Below are 24,297 nucleotides of genomic sequence, written 5' to 3' on the forward strand. Positions count from 1 at the left end.
TCATGAATTAACTTTTTATTTCCAATTTTCTATTGGTCCAATGCGTAAAATTATGAATTCATAAGAATCTGCAAACCAAAGATGCTCTAAATATGTTTGTTCGATTAAGATTTCCTATTTAGCGATGACCATGGAATAAAACTAAAAATTCCAGCCCCACAGTATGAATACCTATGTAAATAAGATTTAATCTCAAACATTTTCAAAATAATAAATATAAAGTCCTTGTATTTGTGAAGGCCACTTTACTAATTTGATAACGATGAAAGAAAAAATATAAAAAATCATAAGAAATGATGAGAAAAACTTCAGAACCCTAACCCTAGACGCGGCCAAAACTAAGAATCAAGGTTGCGTAAAGTTGACATCCTACCATACGAGTAAGATGCACTGCTCTACCAAATAAATTGTCCTTTTGCTGAGCTACTCAAAGTTGGTGTATCTTAAAGGAAGAGATTTTCAAGTCTGTGATGATGCCACTCCAACGTGCTTCAGTTGTTAAGTGTACATACCGCTCCCTCGATGGGCTATGTTGTAAAATACGTACACATTGTTCTCTCATGTAAAATAATAAAATTACAGTTAGTATCCTTAGATCATAGAGAATCAGTTCTTGTTATAGCCCCTCGGCGCACCATCAGATTTTCCTGAACTGCTAGCCTCTGGTAGAGTTACAGGGCGAAGGACAGAAACGACAAGCCTTGAAAATAACTTCTGAAACTCCCGATCAACATGGCCCCCGTTCACATCAGTAAACAATATTATTCTCTTTCACGAGCAGAAGTCTCCGGCACGTAAAGTACTAGTGATGTAAAGCACTAGCCGAAAGAATAAGGAGAACTTTACCAATCAATGGCATGATTTCATGCCTTTCTTGTCAAGCCTAAGAAAGGGTCCAACAAGAGACGCACCTAGTGATGTAAAGTACTAATGACTTCATGGCATGATAACATGCAAGGGGTCCAACAAGAGACGCACCAAACAGCACAACGTGCTCAGAGAAGACACCTAACTGATGACATCTAAAAGATACATTTGCTCTGCCGGTTAGGTCCGTGACTAGAAACCTGCTAGCTGCTTCCCTCATCCTGCTTTTTTCCAACGTTGTTCCCTGTAGGAGAATAGCAAGGATCTGCTTCTCGTAATAATGCTCGTCCAACTTTTATCTAAATTAAGCCTGAATTAATGAAATGCAGCTTAAACCAAACAACTTTCAGCTCTGTAGATGGTTTCCTATTCTGTTGTTCCCGGGACACCCAGGGCCTGGACATATTCTCCTTATTTATATACTTATGTATGCATGCATCGATTGTAAATATAGTTATTCGCATAGATTATATGGATACTAATATGACTGTTTTAAATTAATTATTACTTTAGATTATGTATTATAAACTCAAAAAGGAGAAAATATGACATTTTCATTTGTATATATGGTTGTACCTAGGTCAATTCATGTGTCCTAGTTATAGATTAGCAAAATTGCACCATACGTATCCACCGTGTGATAGGACGTGACAATCAGCATAGCTCTTGATGGCGCATCTGCACCAACCTTTTACCCAGCCACATGCCTCTATCCTTGCATCTGCCGACCAAAAAGCACTATAACAAAATGCGACAACAATTGCAACACCTTTAGACGCGCGGACCAAAGCTCGTGTGCTCCAAGAAAAGAAACAAACACAACCCCATGGACAGGTCCCAATACAACCACATCTACCGGCAACCCGTGTAGTGCACGATCAAGAACACATATAGAAAAAAGCAACATCTATTTTCCAACATTGTTCCCTGTAGGAGAATAGCAAGGATCTGCTTCTCGTAATAATGCTCGTCCAACCTTTTTCTAAATTAAGCCCTGAATTAATGAAGTGCAGCTTAAACCAAACAACTTTCAGCTCTGTAGATGGTTTCCTATTCTGTTGTTCCCTGGACACCCAGGGCCAGGACATATTCTCCTTATTTATACTAGTTAAAGGCCCGTGCGTTGCCACAGATTAAAAAAATATAATTCTAAAATAGTTGCATGAATTGATAAATATCCATCGATCATGAAGTTATGTAATTTTCATACATACTTGACAACATGATTCTCTAGCAAAATAAAAATGAAAATAAGATGGCTCTGGCTTAACTGTGGCAGCTTTAAGCACTCTCATCAATGTGCCTATGTCAAACCGATGAAGATTTTCCAACAAGGATTTACTGACATCAACGAATGATTCACAACCAGTAAAAATGAAGCCCGGAAATAGAGGATAACTGGAATCTCAAAAAAGAAGCAAGCAAAAATGTTTTGGGTGCTCACAGTCTCACCCAAAGACCATGTTTCATTCAAGACAAAATTTGCAGTGCTTTCTACAATAGTATTAGTCATGTCCACCTTGCTAACCCTAGACATCACGAAATAGAAATACATACAAAAAATCAGACCTTATTCATTCACAGGAAATTAACATGAATTTTGTAGCGATTCTACAAACAACAGTTAACATATTTAAATTGTATGATAGGCCCGGACTACTCTCTCTCTCTTGCAAGGCTAGCGGTTGCTTCACTTTATTGAGTGTCACCATGGCTGTGTTCTCTCCTTGAATGTAATCTTCAACATTTCTGAAGAACATCAAATGGAGCGCTTGTGTGTGCTCACCTCAAGGTGGCGCCTGACACCCTTATAGAGAAATCCATGCTGCCTCCCATGCTCAAGCGTCTACAAGCTTACATTTCAATCTATAGAATTACACAATAAGCAACTATGTTAAGCCGTGAGACCATGATTCCCTTTAGCACGAAAAATAATTTCTCTGCATAAAGAAATTGCATTATGTACTTTGACCAGGTTCATTGTCAAGAAAATGTCTTTTTTTCCTGAAACCTTAACCCTAGCTAAATGATTTTGATGCATAGCAATCACGGCATATACTTTTCTTTACTCTGCAAGTCCTGAACAAAAAGTACAAATTAGGGTGAAGCATAATTTGTTAACAAAACATATTTTAGGTCTGATGAGCTTAGATGGAAGACATTTTAGTAAAATAAAAATAGTCTATGTCTATTAATGTTTTTCTTCTTTTGCTAGATAGGAATTGGCTAGTTTGATAAAGAAAAGAAAGAAAATATAACACGTGACATTTTACTGATCCAAGTACACGCTCATCGTTTGCGGCAGCCTTTATTCATGTATCACCAAATTTAATCAACAGCTAGATGAGAAATTAAGAAACAAACGATATAAGTGTGCCCCCGTAAAATGACTAACAAGTTAAGTTTGTACATAAGAGATATCTTTCCACAACAGAATGATGCTCTGTCCAGTACTATTACCATTAGCAAATAACAACCAATGCCCACTATTAATTCGCTGTCATATTTATTATTTAGCATGCAAAATGGCATGAAAAGCTGCCTATGTACCTGTCTCCGTCTTGCCACCCTCATCTCAGTTGTCGTCGCGCTACCTCTGCATCCAACGCTCGTCTCCGACTATGTCTACCTTCACTCGTCCCGTCGCGTCGTGTCACCTCTCTACAGCAGCCGAGCAAGCTAACAAGCATGATACCAAAAACCACCAATGAAATCAATGTCGAAAAACAACAACACTTGGTAGGTAGCAAAATCAATGTAGTTCTTCAGCTTTTTTATTACAGCTGCAGATTTCTTCAGCTTTTTTATTACAAGTACAGATTATATCAAATTCAATAGTAGCTTCATGGAAGAAAATACCCACTGTCTTATAGTTTAAGTCAGCTGAAAGGAAATAGAGTTTAAGCTAACTTCTAATACAAACTAACTTCTGAAAGAAACTCATCACTGATATAACTATTCATCTACGTGAGCAGCAATCATCAAACCTTAAACATGTAGGACGCCACTGCTTGCCAGCTTTCTCGCAGCAACCTCTGCACCTTCCACCCGCTGCAACTCGCTGGTCCCCTGTCTCACCAACACAAATATGACACTACTTCAAAGTGGCGGCATCCGGTAGTTTCTGATAATCTGCATGTCTTAGATGAATAATTAGTTACCGTAATCATGAGAGGTTGGCACTTATTGTTTTTCAAACATAAGTATGTGTTCAAGTCTAAACCATAATTAAACAGTAACACACACTTAAGAGAAGTAACCTTCGTGCATGAACACTCGATCTAATAGCATGAGTATGAAATGACAAGTTGGGTCAGTTAGAGGATATAATAGGAACAAACATAGCAATCAATAAAAAAGACCATCGGATCATATACACCAAAGTGAATCATTCTCCCCTATAAAAGAATAATCACCTTCAATTTAAAGATCAGTGCTTGCATAGAATTGTAGTTGCAGATTAACTTCACTTTTAACAAATTTGAAGATTTTAGTTTTCAAATAATTCACTTGTTCCAAGAGGTCTCTTTCCACATGTAACAGACTAAAAAATTAATTTTCAAATAATTCACTTGTTCCAATAATTCACTTTCTCCGGTTCAGCATCTAAAAAGTTCTAACAAAATCTCAAAACTGGCACATGAGAGGACATATCCTAATATAGTACGACAGTCGGCATCAAGATGTCCCGAAGATGTAAACTACCAGTAATTTATCATGAAAATTCTCCCTGATACGGTCTAAAGTCCAAATTTTCATCAACTTTATTATATAAAATAATCTTCAAATAAATATGCATACCAGACATCTCGAATAAAATGCACCCCTCCAAAATGCTTTATGAAGCTGACAGGTATAGAAAGCATGTAGCCACACCTATTCTTGAATCTTCATGTCTTCAGAGCTTCAAAAATGAGCTATCAGCATCTTTCCAATAGTTTGCTAAGTGGTAATCACCTTGCAGGCTAAACAAACACGATGGTCAATGTACTAACTAATTCAGGCACAAACAACATAAAAAAACAAATTGAGATAGAAGCTACTGCACACGTACTATTCTGAATCTGACGATCAATTGAATTGATGCCTTTCTGTGTGTACACATCTCCAATATCGCAACTTATAGTTCAACTTTTGCTCACACATGATTGTGTTCACATGCTCAGCAATTACTGGTAAAAAAATGGTGTACAAATATAACCTGGTGTGATCTTCAAAAAAAAAAAGAATAGAACATGGTGTGTTTGTGTTGTCGCTTCAGCATTGCGTTACTAAAACGGGAAGCATGATATTTCTTTCTGGGTAGGCCTTATCGTAATGATGACAGCTTGGCACTCATCATTTCTTGTCGTGATGGTTCAACCAAGCCTTTCCTTGACGTGTAAACTCCCCGCACACCAAAAAAACCAAATCGCCTTGCCTCCTCTCCACACGTCGCACGAAAGGAAAAAATAAAACCATACCCACGTCCCACGTCCCATGTCCCACTCCCATTCCCCAGATCCCTCCCTCTGAATCCCGTTGCTCTCCAGAAATCAACGTCGGCAACCTCCTTCCAATCGTGGTCTGACTACCGAAGCACAACCTGAATTACCCAGAAAGTTCTGTAAAAAATAAATAAATCACCTAACAGCAATATTTGAGCACGCTGAACAGACGGCACAAACGAGCCAAACACATGGGACCAATCATACAATAGACTACATGAACTAATTAACTCTTAGGATTTTTAGCAACATATAGTTATATGATGGCCACGCACAGCAGGATTCGAACAAATAAAAGTGACTGGATTACCTCTTCGCACATCAGTGGGCTTTGGGATTCACCTCCCTAGTAGATTGCGCAGAGTGGGTCGGCGAGGCATTCTTACTCCAGCGGCACTCGCGTGCAGACTGCCCAGGGCTGCCGCCGCTTCAACCCTGACACGCCTGACACCCTTTCGACCATCCCTACGCACCTGCCAGCGGCTTAGATTTCGGGTGTAGCTGAGCCCGAGCACCAAAACGACCCTCTCACATTTTTTTCCCTTTTGACGTGATAAACCAAGGACAATTGGTTCCAACATGCAGAGAACATACTTAACAGATTTCTTCTCTGGTTTCCTCTCAGCATCAGCCCTGGGAGCAGGCTGAATCTTCGTAAGTTGTCGTGGAACTATATCATCAAATGGGTTCCAGAGTACCTATAAAAGCATAAACACACATAACTAATCAACAACCAGTTAGGCGTCACAGGTAACAGAAAAACAGATAGAAGAATCTGCTTTGTTTTAGAAGTATTCCATAACTAAATGAAACATGAGGGGAAAAGCTACCTCGACTGAAAGAACTTTCTACGGGTATACAGGCCGATCATCCTTATCAGTCTTGATATCAGCCAAGGCCAGAAGATTGAAGATAGAATCCCCAGTGACCTGGACGCGTGCACACACACACGGTAAACTGTAATCACCTCCAATGAAACAAAGGTTTACACCAATACATGCACAACGGGGACAGTCAAGCTAGACACATACCTTCCCAAAAATTGTATTCTTCTTATCAAGCCAATCGTAGCGGTCAAGGGTAATAAAGAACTGGCCTCCATTAGATTGACGTGTGTCCCCGCATTGGCACACGCCAATAAAAACCCGTGGTTAAACCTCAAACGTGAATGGAACTCGTCAGCGAACGGTGCCCCATAGATGCTCTCACCCCCTGCAGGTTGATATCTGATAATCATCAGGTTCAGTTCAGAACACCCCCAAATCCACCAATCACATATATGGCTCAAACAGATAGTTAACCAGGCACAAAATTCTAAACTTAGACACAGATAATTATAAAGACCGACGGTGAAATCCGGAATCAGAAACCATATATTATATCTATACAGGTCTGGTTAGGGTTTAGGATCTCACCGGAGCCGGAGCCAGTGGGAGGAAGTGGGATCGTACGAGGTCGAACCATCACGACAAACAGCAGATCCTGCTTTAATAGTAATATATAGTATATATAGATAGATGACTGACAAGGAGTGAGGTTCCTTTTCTGGCCAATGCAAACGCAAATGGTTTGCGTGCAAATACATACATTCTCAGAATATGTATGTCTTCGTGTACTTTTTTTAAACATGTCTTCATGTACTTAAAGTAAGTGTTTGGGGAAGAAAACCACATACTGTTTTCTGTCCAAGAACCACACTCGACACTGAACTCAAACTCAGACTTTTTTGCTTTTCTTTGGAGTACCATATTAGCAGGTTTTCATCCTGCAAACAGAAAAGAGAAGTTATGTTGGGCTAGTGTGAAATGCCTTTTATTTTTTCTATACCTAAACTTTTTTACGGTTACAAGTTTTAATACAATTATAAAATGCATACTTGGTATGAAAACAGAGAATACATGACCAATCCTGAAAGCTAGATTTGGATTTGTCTATTAACATGGCACGGTTCAAAATATATTGTGTATGAGGGTAGTGAAAGAACGTGCAAATTCTTGTGCTGGTAGTATTCCGTAGTGCCAAAGAGGCTACTCACACATGATAGCCTGAAAGGGCAGAATCTGGGCTTCCCTCTCTTCCCACACTTGAGTAGATGGGCGCCTTTCTCGAGAGAAGCAATGGCCTCAAGAAAATGACTTGAGCAATTAAACCATGTAACTGGAAACGCATGGCATGTATCTTTTGCAGCATTGCTGCTACTTATTGTACTTATAAGTGAACACAAAAAGATCCAGACAAGAACACTGTGAAATGAACAACCCAAGTTGTTTCAAGCTTCAAAATACTACGAGACTGAAAATGCAGAGTGCCTACTGGCTCGCTGAAAACAGCCAGGAAGAACAGATCCGTCTATGCAGAGAAGGATGCGGCGAAGTACGAGGGAGACGGAGGGGAGTCTGATCGGTGCGGTGATGTGGGTGAGGGAGCCCGTGGTGATGGACATACCGGAGGAGGAGGGTGCGGCAGCGAGGGTGCCGCCGCGAATCAGGAGGAGGCTGCTCGAGGGCAGGACCAGTGGCGGCGGCGGTCCGGCCAGCGCCGAGGAAATCGAGGCCAAGCCCAAGGACTCCGACTCCCCCATGAAAAGGCTCAACCAAAGGATTCTTTCACAAGCCTAAAGTTACTGTAAAATTCTTCAAAAACAGCATCACTTTCTTAAAAGTATAAAATTATATAGCACTTCAATAGCAAGACATGCAACCATTGTTTCACCGGTAAGGATGGGAACCACCAACAAGGATAATAGCAAATAGTATATCGAAAAAAAGGCAGTCATTAACACTTCGAATTCACAGTTCATGCCCCCGACTTGTCAATCCACCGAGAAGGAAGAAGGGGAAAAGAGAAAAAGAAAGGTATCCGAGAGGGACACCTACCTGCCTCCGGTGGTCGGCCTTTACTCCTCAACTTGTTTCTCCTGTTTCTTCCTCGCCGTTCTGGGCATCGTAGTACCAAGTACTCCCCGGGGGAAGTGGTTTCCGAATCGCACAGCGGATCCAACGTTAGGGCCGGAGCCGAGACGTATAGGACTAAGAAGAAGAAGAACATGGGTTGGGGGAGGAGACCTATGCATCCATGGCGGCGGCGGTGTGGTCCGAGGTCGATGGCGGCGTCCCGAGAAGAAGCACGAGAGGTGAGGGCGGCGTCCCAAGCCGGCCATGGCGTGGGCGCGGAGCAGGCACCCCGTCACGCCGCTAAGCAGAATCACGCGCCGAGGACGGACCACGGGGCCGACGGATCTGCGAGCGCCATGGTCGTCGCCTCACCTTCTCGCTCTCCCTCTTATCTTCCCTTCCCTTCCCTTCTGAAAACGGGAGGGGGGAGGTTGCGGGCGGAGGCTGGTCGGAGGAGATGGGCGTGAGGTGCGGCGGCGGGGTGGGGAAGGAGCTTCCCCAGATCGCATCTAGGCGAGCCGGGCCAAGTGCGCGGGGGAAACACTGGGGCCAATCCCGTCACCGGAGATGAGGGAGGCGGAGTTGGAGGGGGGACTGGTGGGGTGTGGCGGAAGGGGAACGAGAAAGGGAATGGCGGCGGCGGAGGGCTCGAGGGCGCGGCCTGGGGGTGGAGGCCGTCGGGTCCAAGGCGACGGGGTATTCTGCGAGGGACGGGTCGGGGCCGGTGGGGCGGGTGCGGGGGTGGGCGGGTGTGGGGTACGTGGGAGGTCGAACCGGTTTTTCTTTACGTGGGGTTTTTCTTTACGTAGGAGGAGGAGGTCGAACGGAGGTGGGATGTAGAGGTCGAACCATCGCCAAGGTTGAACCATCACGACGGCACATCCTGCTTTAATAGTAAAGATACTTATGTATGCATGCATCGATTGTAAATATAGTTATTCGCATAGATTATATGGATACTAATATGAATGTTTTAAATTAATTATTACTTTAGATTATGTATTATAAACTCAAAAAGGAGAAAATATGACATTTTCATTTGTATATATGGTTGTACCTAGGTCAATTCATGTGTCGTACCTATAGTTTAACAAAATTGCACCATACGTGTCCACCGTGTGATAGGACGTGACAATCAGCATGGCTCTTGATGCTGCATCTGCACCAACCGTGTGCCCAGCGACATGTCTCTATCCTTGTGTCCGCGGACCAAAAAGTACTGTAACAAACCGTGACAACAGCTGCAACACCTTAAGACGCGCGGACCAAAGCTCGTGTGCTCTAAAAAAGAAACGAACACGAACTCATGGACAGGTCCCAATACAGCCACATCTACCAGCAACCCGTGCAGTGCACGATCGAGAACACATATAGGAAAAAGCAACATCTAACGACAACTTTACATTTGCTTCAATAGAGTGACAAATTATGTAATTAGCCAAAATAAACCCGAACGATCAAGAATGTCCGAAAAAAGGCAACGCCCAACAAAACATTTCCTGAACCACAGGCATCACACACCATCTCAAGACCATGGACAACATCAAATGGGTGTGCTTTCCCATAAATTTCATCTTCCCAGTGCACATCTAGTCTATGGGAGTTAACTGCACGTACTTTCCACCCCCATCACGTGTCTGACTCGACGCTCCAACAAATGTGTGTCTGAGTTCCGCTGTAAACACAACGTCAATTTTCGCAAGACAAAGAAACACAGAAAAGCCAATGATAATCGGGCCTAACACAACTGCATATAGGAAACAAAGGATGTGTCACAAAAGGGCAACGACAATGTCGATGGTAAACATAGGAAGAACACAAACCAAATGTTGAAACCAACGCCACAAAGGAAGTTGGAAGCCGGCGAAGCTGAGTTAGCTGGAAGATGGCGACAACATGTCAGCTGGAACCGGCGGCACCGAATAACAGGGCCGGCCCTGGCGTATGGCCGGCGGGGCGACGGCCTAGGGCCCACGCAGGAGGGGGGCCATAATATAGTATGTATGTACATTATAGCGTATTAAAAAATATACAAAATACAAAAAAGGAAGAAATCACATGGTTAGGCCCGGCTGCGATCAATTGTCCAGTTTACGCACACCTCGTAAAATCTGTTCGTGGCTTCGTCTTCCGGTTGCCTTGACGGCTCGACGCCTCGTCTTGAGTCCCCTTGTCAAACGAATCGCCGGCTTCAGTACTACGGCGTCTCGACCGGCAGACCGGATATCCAACATCCATCCATCAGCAGACAGCAGTATTGCGCAGCAACGCACGGCGACGTCTCGATCTACCTGCATCTGAAGCAGGCAAGCAGCGTTGGAGTCTTGGAGAAGAACTGAAGGAGCAGACAACAGTATTCTTGCATCTATTCTGTACGAGGAGAAGGAGCCCCTGCTGTACGCCCCAATGCCCCATCCATCCATCAAAATTCAGAATGAAGAGTAATCACTAATCAACAGCACAGCATCAATCCATCCAGTACGTAGTTCATCCGTCCATCTTTATTTAGTAATTCAAGTAATTTTTCATGTATGTCTAGGGTTTCCATCTGATACTTTTTCATGTATTTAGTAATTCAAGTACTTTTTCATGTACTTTTTCATCCAGTACGTAGTCCATCCATCCATCCAGTACGTAGCCCTGAATGACTTTGCATCAAGAAACCCCCAAAGAAACTTTTTCTAAAGAATTAAATTATTATTGTTGTCGATGAAGTCAGTCGAAACTTGGTTCTTATTTGAGGTAATCATGTTATTTTAGTTTCATTTCTCTATCTTTTTAGTATTATTATTGCCAATTTAGTAAGTTGAAATTTTGTTATTATTATTGTCAATGGAGTCAGTCAATTATTATAGTTAAATTTTAGACCAAAAATATATGGTCTTAGGACATAGGGGGCCATGTCACTGAGTTTGCCTAGGGCATCCCGAAACACAGGGCCGACCCTGCCGAATAAGATTGAACTACACCCTAAACAAAGTGAGACTAAAGACAGTGTATACTGCACCAGCAAATGACAAAACAACAAATTTATAAGCAAACTCAACCGACTTCATATAAAGACCGAAACACCCCGACTGGCCTCACATTGACTCGAGCGTACCGAGCACCACATGGGGCAACAATCACGTTCAAGCTGGCTCGCGCAAACGAGGCATCTCGTCAGGAAGCGAACACGCTCGAAAGATGAACATGGCTTCCCAACAAAATAACATGTAACAAGCCTCATGGGGCAAACGGCCCTGACCGGCTACCACGTGGATTATACGGCACGACGGGCGAGCACTTTCGCCCTTGAAGGCTCCCATGAGGCGAGTACTCCAACATCCTTCATAGCAGTATTGATGTTTGAGTAGTTTTCTTTTGTCATATGCCTTTGGTGATGTATTGTGTTTGATATGAATTGCATGCTAATCGCCTTATTCCAACAGGTCTATTCTTATTCTTAAGTAAAACTTGTGCATGTTATTGATAGTACCAAATTTATATCTTTAGTTACATCATGAAAAATATTTTCATATTTTTTGTATCTGGTATTGTGGTTGCAAATATTGTATTCTTAATCTTAGTCAAACGTACATACGACTTTCATAAAAAGTGATGCACCCTATAATGTGGAATGGGGAGTGTTTGATATGGTGGTGTCCTCTTGTGCTAATATATGAGTACACGCGTATGTTAGATCACATTTGAGGTTAGTAATGTGTCGAGATGAATATGCATAGGGTGGTCGGAGTGATTGAAATTACCAACATGAGTGTACAATTCAAAGCTTATAAGGAATTTTTTTTTCCTTTCACAGTGATTTTTTTGTGATGCTATTTTATATGTTTATGGTAAAAGCAAGATCTCAAGTGGTTGAAAAAATACCATAATCTCTAGAAAATTGATGGAATAATTTTGATATTTCTCATATTGGCTGGTATATATGGCGGGCTGGGGCTTACTTGATCTCTCCATTATCAGCACAACTAAGATGGGAGATCACCCATGAACCACTGTGAGCTCCTACTGACTCGCTGCTCGGCTTGTGCACAGCATTAGTACCACCTCGGCAGTTTATAGGAGGTACGATTAGCTTATGTTCTGGCCTTCTGCGGCCTGTTGATATGCGGCACAGCCTTACTTTGTAGTCTGGTTGATGCACTTTGAGGGGTTGTTTTAATTTTTGTTTTTGTTGTTTCACTTTTTTTAGTCTGCAAGAGAATGCTCTTTAATCTTACTTTTGATTTGTTATGTGGCTCGATGTGCAACACTGCAACTTCTAGTACCACAAGGTAACAGCACACTAGCAGGCACCAGCCTATGTTTTTTGTTGGGTCTACATCACAAGCAGGCAAAATGATTCTGTGCTGCGTTGCTATATTTGCAATCAAAACTTTGAAGATATGAAAAACGTAGCAATCAAAACTTGGAAGATAGGAAAGTTTTGATAGAGGGTGCCTAGGCATCCGGGAGCTATCACACCTTTTTGATAAGAAAAGTGTGAGAGTTTGCCATGCCGATTTGATGCGCCAACTAGAATATTAATCCATCTCAAGATTAGTGCTGGACAATAATCAGGTACTAGGAGGGTTGTGCATGCTTTGCTGCGATGTTGATGTTGTTAGGTTTCTTCAAAAAATAATCACTCTGTTTCAAAATATAAACTGTGTCATTTTTTTGAAAAATCAAACCTTTTAAATTTCATCAAATTTGTATGGAAATATATAAAAACCATAATATCAAATCAGTATTTTTAAATTCACCATGAAACGAATTTCCATACTTTTTTGTTTAGTATTATGGATGTCGATAATTTTGCTCTAAACATCATCAAAGTTGAAGAAATTTGACTTTCTACAAAACTAATACCCCTTATATTTTGTAACCGATGGAATATTTAGATTGGTGTGTGGGGAGATGATAGAGTGTGTTTAAATTTCATTCGTAATGCAGTGATTTGGTAGACCTTTCGTGGCGTGATTCTATGTTATCGTCTAACGAACCTATATTTCTATGTCGGTGGTCTGATGTATTATTACTATATAGCAAAAGGACCCGTGCGTTGCAATGGAAGAAAAACAATTATAATCTTCAATGATGCTGATCATATTATGTCTTTAAAAAATTTTGAATTAGCAATTTTTTTTTTCAATTGCATTCAAAAAACAACACACAAACTTTTTTTCAAAATCCTGGATTTTATTGTTTTCATCAACATTGTTCTCAAAATTATGAACAATTTTCTGAAAAAATCCTGAGCATTTTTTGAATTCACAAACATTTTATATTTTCTTCAAACTTTTATTTCAAAATTCCCAGTTTTATAAATTGCAAAAGTTTTTCAAAGTTCTAAATTATTTAAACTAAAAAATGGAACAGAAAAATGAAAATAAAAAATGAGACTAAAAACAGAGGCACGAAATGTTTTTAAGATTTTTACACGAACAACTCGTATGCCTCTCTGACCATCCCTGCTTTGCCTAGCATGTTCACCAGAGAGGTGCAGTGCTGTACAGTAGGCTGAATTCTGTACTTGTTCTCCATCTCAGAGAACAGCCTCATGCCGCCCTCCACCAATCCTAGATTGTCGCACGCCGAGAGCACCGCCATGAAGGTGGTCTCGTCCGGCCGTGCTCCGGAGTCCACCATACGGCGAAACATCATGAGAACTCTGAAGTCTTGGCTATGGGCAGATAGTATAGCATTCCATGAGGCCAGGTCCCTGACCGGCATCGACTCGAACACCGACAGGCCATGGCCTAGCTCATTCTTTCTGGAGTACATTCCAATCAGAGCGTTTGCCACTGATAACTCCGTCTCGAGCCAATGACGGATCACCCAGGCATGAACCTCCCGTCCCTGTTTGCCATCACCAGGGTGATGCGAGAGCATCGCCGACAGCACGACGGAGTCGGGCTTGTGCCCTTCTCCGAGCATCCTCCTCCAGGCCTCCGTTGCCTGAGCAGAGAGGCCACCGTGCCCCAGCAAGCCACCAAGCAAGACGTTCCATGAGACGGCGTCCCTCTCCGGCATTGCGTCGAACACCTGGCACGCCATCTCCATGTCGCCGCACTGGGCGTACATCTCCACGAGGGCGTCGCACACGGAGACGTCGGCGGCGAGGCCGGCTGTGAGGGCGTCGCGGTGCACGGCCCGACCGAGCTCGGCGGACCGGGTGTCGGAGCAGGCTCGGAGCGCGCTCTCGAAGGTGAACCCGTCGCGCGGCGCGCCCTCCTCGTCCATCTGGAGGTAGAGCGCGAGCGCGTCGTCGTGGCGGCCGACGCTGGCGTATCCGGCGATGAGGCAGTTCCACGGGAATGCGCGCTCCTGGCGGGTGCGCGCGGGGAGGAGGTGGTCGAAGATGTGGTGCGCGTACGCGAGGAGGCCGAGGGAGGCGTGGATGTGGAGGAGGCGCAGCGCGAGGTCCGGGTGGCGGCGGAGGAGGGAGACCGGCAGGAGGCCGCGGAGGGCCGCGAGGCGGCGGCGCGGGGCCGGGTAGAGCGGGAGCGCGGCGAGGAGGGGCGCGAGGAGGGACGGCGTGAGGAGGCGCGGCTGGGCCTCCAGGTCCGAGAGCACGCGGTCGAGGGTCGACGGACGCGGCGGCGGTGGCGGTGGCGGTGGCGGCGTGGGGAGGGGAGGGGGGAGGCGGGTGGACGGAGCCGGAGCGCGGCGGTGGCGTCGCCGTGGGAGCGCGCGGGAGGCGTGGGTGGCAGCTGCAGTTAGCGCCATTGGTTGGTTGCTATCGGCACTACAGAGACCGACAGGACAACCAACAGACGCACTCTGACGAACTGACTGCATTCAGATCCTCTACCGGGGCAAGGGGCGAGGGCGGCGAGGCTCCGGTGGCAGGTTGGGGACGGAGATGGTCTCCCCCAGACCGGATCGGGGCGGCGGCGACGGAGATCGAGGCAGAGGGCGGCGCGGTACAGGCGGCGCTTGGGGCCGGCGAGTGGAGTTGGCTGCAGGCCGGTGGCCGGCGCGGGGTGGCTCGACTGCGGATGGTGGTTCCCCGGCAAGATGCATGCGAGGGGCCGGCGGCGTGCTGCGAGGTCTCGAGCATGGAGCGGCTGGTCGCCATGGAGGAGCTCGGGAGGAGTACGGGTTGATTATCAAAAACTATGAGGACGTTTCTGCAAAATGACAGAAAACGGTTCGTTGTGGCTTAAAACTGGACTGCGGGTTGATTACCTAAAACTGTGAGGGCTTTTCTGCAAAACGACGGACGACGGACGACGGACGACAGAAGCGCTGCGCGCTTTATTATTAGGGGAGATAGTACAAATGCCCGTGCGTTGCAACGGGCTAAAAATATCGTAAAACTTGCTCCGTATGTCAGTTTCTTATATCCGGTTCCGATAAACATTGGTTATAGTTTATAATCTTATTGTTTTTCGGAGTATGACGCGACCTGACGATAAAGTCCCACGCGTACTCGTCCGGAAACCAGGCGGTCTGACAGACGTCTTGTTATATAAAAATTTCTTCTGATTTTGTGACATTTGAATATATAATGATTCTCACCTGGACACTGGGGCTTCTGTCATGAAAATCTTGGTTTCAAAACTTTGGAGATGTTCTACCTGGTGGAATTTAGCGAGTTTCACACAAGTACTCAGTAGTGTTTTAAAACGTCTTATATTGGTTTACAAGTATAACACGACTTGTGCCATAACCATGTAATGTTTGAACATTATTTACACTCATATTTGCATGATATCCAAATATGATATTAATCATCTAACACCATTTTTGCCATACCATGTAATGTTCCAGAATTGTTGTAGCAGGGTTATAAGTTAAGTATAAGAAAAGATGAGATAGGTCCGATGTTGTGACAGGCCACAAGCATCAGAAACCTGAAATAGATGGGTTTCAGACCCAGCTCCTAATTGTCCTTTTGAGATGCTTCAACTCGTCGTCGTCCTCGCTATCTGAAGAAAGATCCGTGTCTCTGAACACCTCCTTCCCTGCTTCCTTGCTCAATTCAGAAACAGAAATCCAAACAAAACTAAGCGGAAGCAGCAGCAGCAGCTCGGAGACTCATAGTGCTCACCTGCGGTTGCACCTTCTTCTGGAACTGGATGTTGACCAGGTGCGGCTGTGCGCCGTCCGACCTGACAAAAAAGAAAAAACCACCGGCGAAATTTTGTGCTACGTCAGCCTTAGTCTCTACAGAATAAATGCTAATAATCCGGCAGCTTCCGCAGGATCGCCGCTGCGAGCGCGTCGGTGAAATTTCTGTCGCCGGTGAGCTCGCGGGCCATCTGTTCCACCAACGCCCTCTGGAATTCCGGCGATGCGACCTCTCGGCACACCTTCTTCAGGTCCGGCTGCGCCTCCCCTGCTGCCTCGATGACCTGCAGGCCTCCCCCGTCCTTGGTGAGGTCCAGCGTGATGGTCGGGCCGGAGGAGTTGATGGAGATGGAGCACGGCACCGAGCCGCCGCTCGACGCTGTTGCCAGGCTTGCAGGAGCTGACGCTCCAGGTGGTCGTCTTGGCCATCTCCTGCAGCACGTCCTCCACCGTCAGCTCCGGGCAGCCCTTCAGCCTCCCCGCCGCCGGCGCCGCCGCGGCCGTCCCTAGCGTCGGCGTCGCCGCCGCCTCGTCCTCATCGTCAGACTCCATCGATTCGGTGTTGGGTTGTCGGGCGGCGCGAGAGGTGTTGGGTGCGCCCAACGCCAGGCCTGGTCGCCCAGGTAAAGGAGCACGGCTATGAGGGCTGCGTTCTTGGCGGCGACGCTGAGCGCGGTTTGCCACCTCGATCGACCTGCGCGGCGGCGGCGGCAACAGCGGCATCGGTGCGCGACGTCGGGGTGGAGGGATGGGGGCGCTGGTCCAGGAGGGATGTGGATAAGAAGACCTTGACCACGGGGAGGGGTGTTTCTATAAAAACGAAACGTTTTTTAACTAAACAAAGGACTGCGGGTTGATTTCAACAAAATACATGGGGTTTTTCGCAAAATTGCCACGACGGACGGCAGAAGCGATGCGCGCTTTATTATTAGGAGAGATTGGTGCTACCTACAATATCACATGGTGACACTTGTTTTTCAGGTGGTTGGAGGTTGTGTGGGATTGATATGTTTTTATAGGGCGTTTGATGTCGATTGATTTGAAAACCGTTGGCCCCATCGAAATCATAAACCAAACTCAAAACTAAATATCTTAATTGAATGGATGAGCTTTAAAATTAGGGAACATAGTCAATTAAAAGAATTGAATGAGAGAGGGTGAGAAACTGTTGACCCGGTCAAGATCGGTTGACCCATTTCTAAATTGAATACCTTAATTAATTGTGACACATTAAAAACTTGGAAAGATAGTGCATAACATAAAAAAAAACTAAATGAGAGAGCTTTGAGAAATTGTTGATCCGATTAAAATCAGATGACCAAATTCTAATTAGAGACCTCAATTAAACGTGGAGTCTTGAAAACTAGGAAGCTTCGTGTTATAAAGGAGTTGATGATTTATCAACTTTTACAGCGCAATTCCATGCTTTTCGGCAAAGCAGAGGTATTTATTCATAGTGAATTTACACATGTTACAAACAAAACCACATACATCATCGGATTTGGTGGGGGCTCTTCATGATCTTTACTGTAGATGCCGACTGTGGCTGTGTGTCATTCCAGCCAGCCAAAAACTATCAGAGAAGGCGGTCGAGATACTCGTCGACAGTGTTGTACTTTAGGTCGGGGTACAACTCAGTGGCCTCAACGCCAAATGATGGTTCAATCTTGAAGTTGGCCTGGTCACCCCCGACAAAGATGGAGAGCGCGAGGGAGAGCAATATGTTCAGAGGGAACGCCGACTCTGCATGATTACATATCAAGAAAGGTCAGAGGTGCAGCTGCAAACATGTACTACACACACCATAGACGCGTCTGGGCACAAGATTGATGATGGATGTACCCTTGATCAACTTGAGGAGATCTGCCTCTGGGATGCGCACGATCTGGAATCTCCTGCCCACTTTCCTCTCCCACATCGAGATGAGCTCGTTGTGGGACAAGATGTTCGCCCGCGGCCTCATGTACAGGATCTTGTTCAGGGTTCTAGGATCGTCGACCGCCCTCATCGTGTAGGCAGCTATGTCTTCTTCCACCACAAACACGGCTATATGCATCAAGAATCAAAATCAACACATGATGCCATGCCACCGATCGACGACGTAGGGGCGAATTAGCAGTGGCAAGAAACGGGGTGGGCGTGCTTACCTTTTGCATCTCCATCACCTAGGACGGTGATCTTGTCGGACGGAGGACCAGCGCCAACAGCGGTAACATCGCCGATGCTTGGAAGGTAGGTTTCGGCAAAGCAGTTGCAGCAGACATATGTATGAGGTATGCCCTCTGCCTCAATCAGACGGCGAATGCTGACTTTACGAGCGAACAATGCAGCCGCTGGATCTACGGTGTGCACCTGCGTTACATCGGAGCCGAACTCGGACGGCAGAAACCTCTGTACAGCAGCTACTAAGTGGTCAAACTGCAGCCATTGTTCCATCAAGTAAGAAAATAAGCTGATAATCTGACCTTCACGTTGCCAGACTCCTTGATTGCCATGACAATCCTCGTCTGCTCGGCAACCAGACGGGGCCCTACAGCCGAAACGACCACATCTGCACCCTTTATGGCATTTACGAGGCTCCCATGGTCGAATAAATCTCCCTAGTCATTAGGCAGATAAAAAAGAATCCACACAGAAAAACAGTACTATAAGTAGTTGAAATGCAGACAACAGAAAGTGGTATTTATCTTATACCTTGATGAGAGCAACACCGGTATCAATGAAGCTCTTGAGGAGCTGCATCTTGGCTAGATCAGACGGTGCAACATCTCTGATAAGGACGGAGGTCGAGTGGCCATGGCGGGCACTCGCGGCGACGATATGCTTGCCTATGTGACCTGTCCCACCAATTACAAGGACCCTGCTCCTCCCCTTGTTCAGCGCCATAGTTCCCGATTCAAATATCGAACGCCCTACTAGCTTTATGTGTGCTGCAAGCTCTTGGTTGTGATTTCAAGTGGTGAGAGGTATTATCTGTAAGCTACACTGTTGTGCCATATGATGAAGCTGAAAATTCCTACCTACTACAAAACAACCAATTGACAAGTTTCAACAACCCCCACCTTCCCTTTAATTCTTTCGACCTTCCTTTAACAGCACATAATATCTGCTCTGGCCATGGCCATGGAACTCATTCACACATGCATGGTCACTGCAATTGTAAAATCATCCTAAAATGTACTTCTAGGTATTACTTAACCTCCGTGATTGCGAGTTCTGACATCTTAAAAGAAAATAGTGCACGATTATACCTTGTTATTCAAAAGACCATGTTGTCAGAAAATATTTGCAATAATAGTGACTTAAGGAAATTAAATTATGTACGATATAATTTTCCTCCTAAAACAGAGGATGTACTTTTCAAGTTTTTGAGAGAGAACAGACGGGAACCATCTCGGTAGCCTTTGTTTCAGTTAAAAAAGTGTTGAAACATCCAAGTATGTCCATGAATTCTCTAAGGAGTTACATATTGTCATTGTAATTTGTCTGCCGTTCTATGTGAAAGTGAAATACTACCTCTGTTCCTAAATATAAGTCCTTTTAAAGATTTTAATAAAAACTACATACAAAACAAAATGAATGAATATATACATTAAGATACGTATGTCTATATATATCCGTATGTAGCCCGTATTGACATTTTTAAAAGGCTTATATTTAGAAACGGGGGAGTAGATATTAACGCGTAACTTAGAGCAACTCCAACCGGCCGACCCAAACGGACGACGCTTTTATCCGCTTTTGGTCTATTTGGGTCGGCCCGGCGGACAGCAACGTCCGCTTCCGCGTTTGGATCAACGCATACGCCCAACGCTGGCCCCGACCCATTTTAAAGACGCGTCAATAAAATCACAAATATTTCCAAAAATAAAAATAAACATTAATTAAACATTAAAACCAGCCACAAAGGCCGGCGAGAGTCCACGCCTTTCCATTACATTAATTGAACATTAAAAGAACTAAACCACATGTTACCCTAGGCGTCCTCGTCGGCGGCGTCGGGGCCGGTGAGGTCGATCAACGTTGGCGCAGGACCGGTCCAGGGGAACGTCGTGTTCCAGAGGACGTTGATGTCGGGGGCAGGATGTGCTGGTGGCGGCGGTAGCGCAACATGGGCGTGCTCCTCCTCCTTCTCCAGTCGTTCCTCCTCCGCTTGCCACTCCAGCTCCATCTGTCGTGCGCCGACGGCCGCGCCCTCCAATGTTGGAGGTAGGAGGCCTCCTGCTGTGTTATCGCACCCAACCAGATGGGCGGCACGCTGACCCACCTGTGGAGGCAGCGTGTCCACTGGTAGAACTCCAGCTGCGGCTCCGTGGGCTCGGCCTTTGGCGGAGGGGGTACGACGTAGTCCCCGGCGGAGGACAACGCGATGGCCTCCACGAGCTGCGCCTCTACGCCACTTCCTCATCCTCGGCCTTGCGCCGCTCTTCCTACTCGCTCTCGCGAGTGCGGCTGCCAGCGCCGCCTGGTAGGCGGCCTCCGCCTCCTGGTCCTCGTCGCAAACGACGGGTGGGTGCGGCGGAGGGTCTGGCTGCACAAGTGCACGCCACGCCGGCGCTGCTCCTCGTGCTTGAGCGCCAAACAAACCTCCCAGTCGGGAGAGTCGACCGCGTAGATAGGGTTCTGTCGCTGCTCCAGCGTCAGCTGCCGCCGCCATCGACTCACCTCCTCCGCGTGAGCCCGCGCCAACCGTGGCATGGCCGGCACCAGGATCCTCTCCGGATCCAGATGCTAGTTGTACGGGAGGGTCACGTCCGGGTACGGAAGCGGGATGCGGTGCTCCCAGTGTCACTGTGCTTGCTGCACCGGGACGCTGACCCACTGGCCGGCGGGAAGACGCCGGCGAGGGCAGCGCGCGGGGATTGACGACGGGGGATTTGCCCTTGTTTTGGGCGGAGCCGGCCCTGGCTGCTGGCTAGGGTTTGGTCGCCGTCGAGGGAGGAGAGAGGTGGCGAGATGGGGACGGGGTTTGGAAGCATATGAGCCGGACCCCACCGCACTCTCGGATTAAAAAAGGCCGACCATGGTCGCTAATGCATGGGCCCGCGGAGGGTGGCCGTCATTAATTAAGTTGATCGCGGGTGTGGATAGGGCGGACACCGAGAGGACGCGCGCGGATGCGAAACACACGTGTTTTGGTAATGGGTCCCCTCGTTCGGCCATTATATTTGTCCACACAGATTCAAATAGGCGGCGACGGATGAAATGGATAGCTACATTAGAGTTGCTCTTAGTTAAAACGAGAGCTTCGCTCAGGTGGTTGTCGAGCGAGGGATGGAAGCCGAGGTTTTGTGTTTGACTCCAGGATTCTTGCTCTCATTTTTCGCCTAAAAAGGTTGCCTAAAAAAGTTTCGGTGCTCCAACTTGTATCAGACGATGTATAGTGGCGCCCTCTTATTTCAGCCAAGCATAGTTCTGGTCCATAAAAGCATCTACACCAGGACCCCTTAAATCCTCCTTAAACTTAAATCCTTCTCAAGCACTCGGGTCGCACGGTCATTGTTCGGTCATAAAAATTCGACCTAGACATGTCTCCTTAACCGGCCTCAAATGCCGAGGCTGACCGGCACCATCCATTTCGAGCACAAATATGGCGTAGATATGGGGGAGCCCGGACACTTCCATCTGGCCCACACTCGCTCGCATCGATCTCACATATATTTGTCCTCATCCATTGGACGGACCAAATTGTAGCCACTTCACTTCACTCCCTTCCGCCATCTAAGCTTACCTCCGGCGATCTCAGGCCTTCTCTGGCATGGCCTCCAGCGGATCCGACTCCGGCCAGTCCTAATCCGTCGACTGGAGGGTCGTCCCGTGCGGAGTGGAGGAGTCAATGGCGGTTCGCATTGCACTCCGCCGCTCGCATAAAGACAGCGCCCGGCCAACGGAAGGATCTGTCTGCCGCGACTCCATAACAACCTCTCAAAGGGCACTCGGTTCGCCTAGGGCGGGATCATCCAGGTCCGGACAGACGGATCCATCGACCGGACCCGTGAATTACGAGTCCCACCGGGAACGCACTGCTCACCATGGGAAGGAGATCATAAGTACCGCTGAGGCTTATCTCGTGGAGGAAATGGTGGAAGCGGAGGCGGCTAATGCGGCGGCGCGGGCCGCCGCACACGAGAGGAAGCCATATGCGCCCGCATTTTGAAGAAATGGCAGCGGCGGAACAACGGCACCCTCGCCTGCGAGAAGAATCGGGCGGTCCGTGAAACGGCCGGACTGCCACCAAAGGAGGGGAATGAGGTGAGCGGCGCGAGGATAGCTCCGGAGAGGAGCATATCTGGCTCAATCTGTACTGCGTCTTCGACCGATACTTTCAGGACAAGGACGACAAGGACACTGGGAAGGACAAGGCCAGCCGTAGATGATCTCCATTATAGCCAAACATGCCAAATTTTGATAGTCCAATGGCATGTTTAGAAGTGACGGACTAGCCGGACGACGTGTGTGTGTCGACGTAGTAGTTGCATGGATTGTATGGATTTGAAATATGAGATTTGAGATGTCCGGATGTGGACTGCATTATTTGAAGCGTGATCGATCAGTTTCCACGGACGCGTCCGCGGGCGTTTGTGGGGCCGAATCCGAGGGGTCTCCCTGTAGATGAAGTGTTGGTGCTTCATAAGCCCGGTGGGCCGCTTGCCCTTTAGGCTAGCATTGATTACATTTTTTGACCTCCACTATTCTACTACATATTTTGTTTTCGGCATCTCTTACGCGCCGCTTGTTGCGGTGAACTGCCGAGCGAACGCACGGGGGTTGCCCGACTGGGCCAGCCTAGTTTTCATTTTTTGCCTTAAGAAAATCTGTAATTTCCCTTTTTTCTGTTCCTTTTTTCCTTTCCTGTTTATTTCCTTTTTTGGTTCGCTTTATCTTTACTTTTTCCTTTTTCACACATGATGCAAAAATATTTTTGGAATTTTAAGAACATTTTTTGAAATCCAAATCATTTTTCGAATTTATAAACAATGTTTGGAAAATTACATTTTTTTAATTTGGTACAGTTTTTAAAAGAAAGAACATTTTTTAAAATTTAATAACAATTTTTGAACATGGACTAAAAATTGAAGAAAATTTTGATATATCGAGTTTTCTGAAAAATACCAAATATTTGCTGAAAATGCCTACCATTTTTTGAAAATCCCGAATAATTATGTAAGTTATGAATGTTTTTGAAAAAAGAAAACTATTTGAAATTTAGAACATTTTTTTAAAGCAAAGAAATTTTTCGAATTTGAAGAACTATTTTTGAAAATACAGAACATGTTCTGAATTTGTGAACAATGTTTGTGAAACCACCATTTTTGGAAACTTGGAACATTTTTTAACAGCAAGAACATTTTTTGAAATTTAAGAACATTTTAAACACCAGGTTAGTTTAAAAATTGAACAAATTTGGTATTTCGAACATTTTTTAGAATTACCAAACATTTTTCGAAAATGTCGAACAATTTTTTAAGATACCAAACATTTTATTCAAAAATCAAACATTTTTTGAAAATCGCCAATATTATTTGAAGTGATGAATGTTTCTGAAAAATTGCAACTATTTAAATTTTAGAATATTTTGCAAAATTAAAAAATACTTATTGAATTCAAAGAACATTTTTTTTCAAAATCCAGAACGTTTTGGAAAATCCAGAATATTTTTTGAAACAGAAAATTAATAATAAAAAATAAAAGAGATAAACAAAAAAACCAGTTCAGGAAACCTTCTAGTAGGTTCCGAATGCAGTCCGCATACTACTAGTATTCTAATTAAATCTCCACACACGCCACATGCTACGTTATATGGGGGTTATATATGGACGTCTACGGAGCAGCCCCCACGAATCAGTCCACCGAAGGACGACTTGGACTTGGATTGTTTGCAAAAAAAAAAGTTTGCGAAAAAAGAAGGACGACTTGGACTTGGATCTTGACCGGCAAATATATACCTGCTGTGGGAAAACGAGTACCTCATCCATCCACACGTCCGT

General features: G+C 45.6%; 2 protein-coding genes across 2 annotated transcripts; both read right to left on the reverse strand.

Moving 5' to 3' along the window:
- Nucleotides 1-13,669: 13,669 nt before the first annotated feature.
- On the reverse strand, nt 13,670-15,314 carry LOC123404858 (pentatricopeptide repeat-containing protein At4g25270, chloroplastic-like). Its single transcript, XM_045098802.1, has 3 exons — nt 15,030-15,314; nt 14,889-14,946; nt 13,670-14,847 (listed from the first exon to the last, which is right to left on the reverse strand). Exons 1-3 carry the CDS (start codon nt 15,312-15,314, stop codon nt 13,670-13,672), a joined length of 1,521 nt encoding a protein of 506 aa, XP_044954737.1.
- A 2,337-nt stretch (nt 15,315-17,651) lies between these two features.
- Nucleotides 17,652-19,317, reverse strand: LOC123402902 (isoflavone reductase homolog IRL-like). The gene is made up of 5 exons (XM_045096868.1): nt 19,004-19,317; nt 18,775-18,909; nt 18,457-18,700; nt 18,152-18,355; nt 17,652-18,052 (listed from the first exon to the last, which is right to left on the reverse strand). Exons 1-5 carry the CDS (start codon nt 19,193-19,195, stop codon nt 17,886-17,888), a joined length of 942 nt encoding a protein of 313 aa, XP_044952803.1. The 5' UTR covers nt 19,196-19,317; the 3' UTR covers nt 17,652-17,885.
- Nucleotides 19,318-24,297: the final 4,980 nt, after the last annotated feature.

This window comes from Hordeum vulgare, chromosome 6H (assembly GCF_904849725.1).
Source record: "Hordeum vulgare subsp. vulgare chromosome 6H, MorexV3_pseudomolecules_assembly, whole genome shotgun sequence".
Lineage (NCBI taxonomy): Eukaryota > Viridiplantae > Streptophyta > Magnoliopsida > Poales > Poaceae > Hordeum > Hordeum vulgare.

Excerpts from the sequence above, each read along its gene's own strand:
- LOC123402902 (XM_045096868.1), bottom strand. The coding sequence starts at position 19,195 with ATGGCGCTGAACAAGGGGAGGAGCAGGGTCCTTGTAATTGGTGGGACA. Across the intron at positions 18,701-18,774 it reads AGGAGTCTGGCAACGTGAAG|AGGTTTCTGCCGTCCGAGTT; the intron begins GTCAGATTATCA and ends GCTGCTGTACAG. Across the intron at positions 18,356-18,456 it reads AGGTGATGGAGATGCAAAAG|CCGTGTTTGTGGTGGAAGAA; the intron begins GTAAGCACGCCC and ends TGATGCATATAG.
- LOC123404858 (XM_045098802.1), bottom strand. The coding sequence starts at position 15,314 with ATGGCGACCAGCCGCTCCATGCTCGAGACCTCGCAGCACGCCGCCGGC. Across the intron at positions 14,947-15,029 it reads CGGTAGAGGATCTGAATGCA|CTGCCACCCACGCCTCCCGC; the intron begins GTCAGTTCGTCA and ends CGCTAACTGCAG. Across the intron at positions 14,848-14,888 it reads CACCGCCGCGCTCCGGCTCC|CACCGCCACCGCCGCCGCGT; the intron begins GTCCACCCGCCT and ends CGCCGCCACCGC.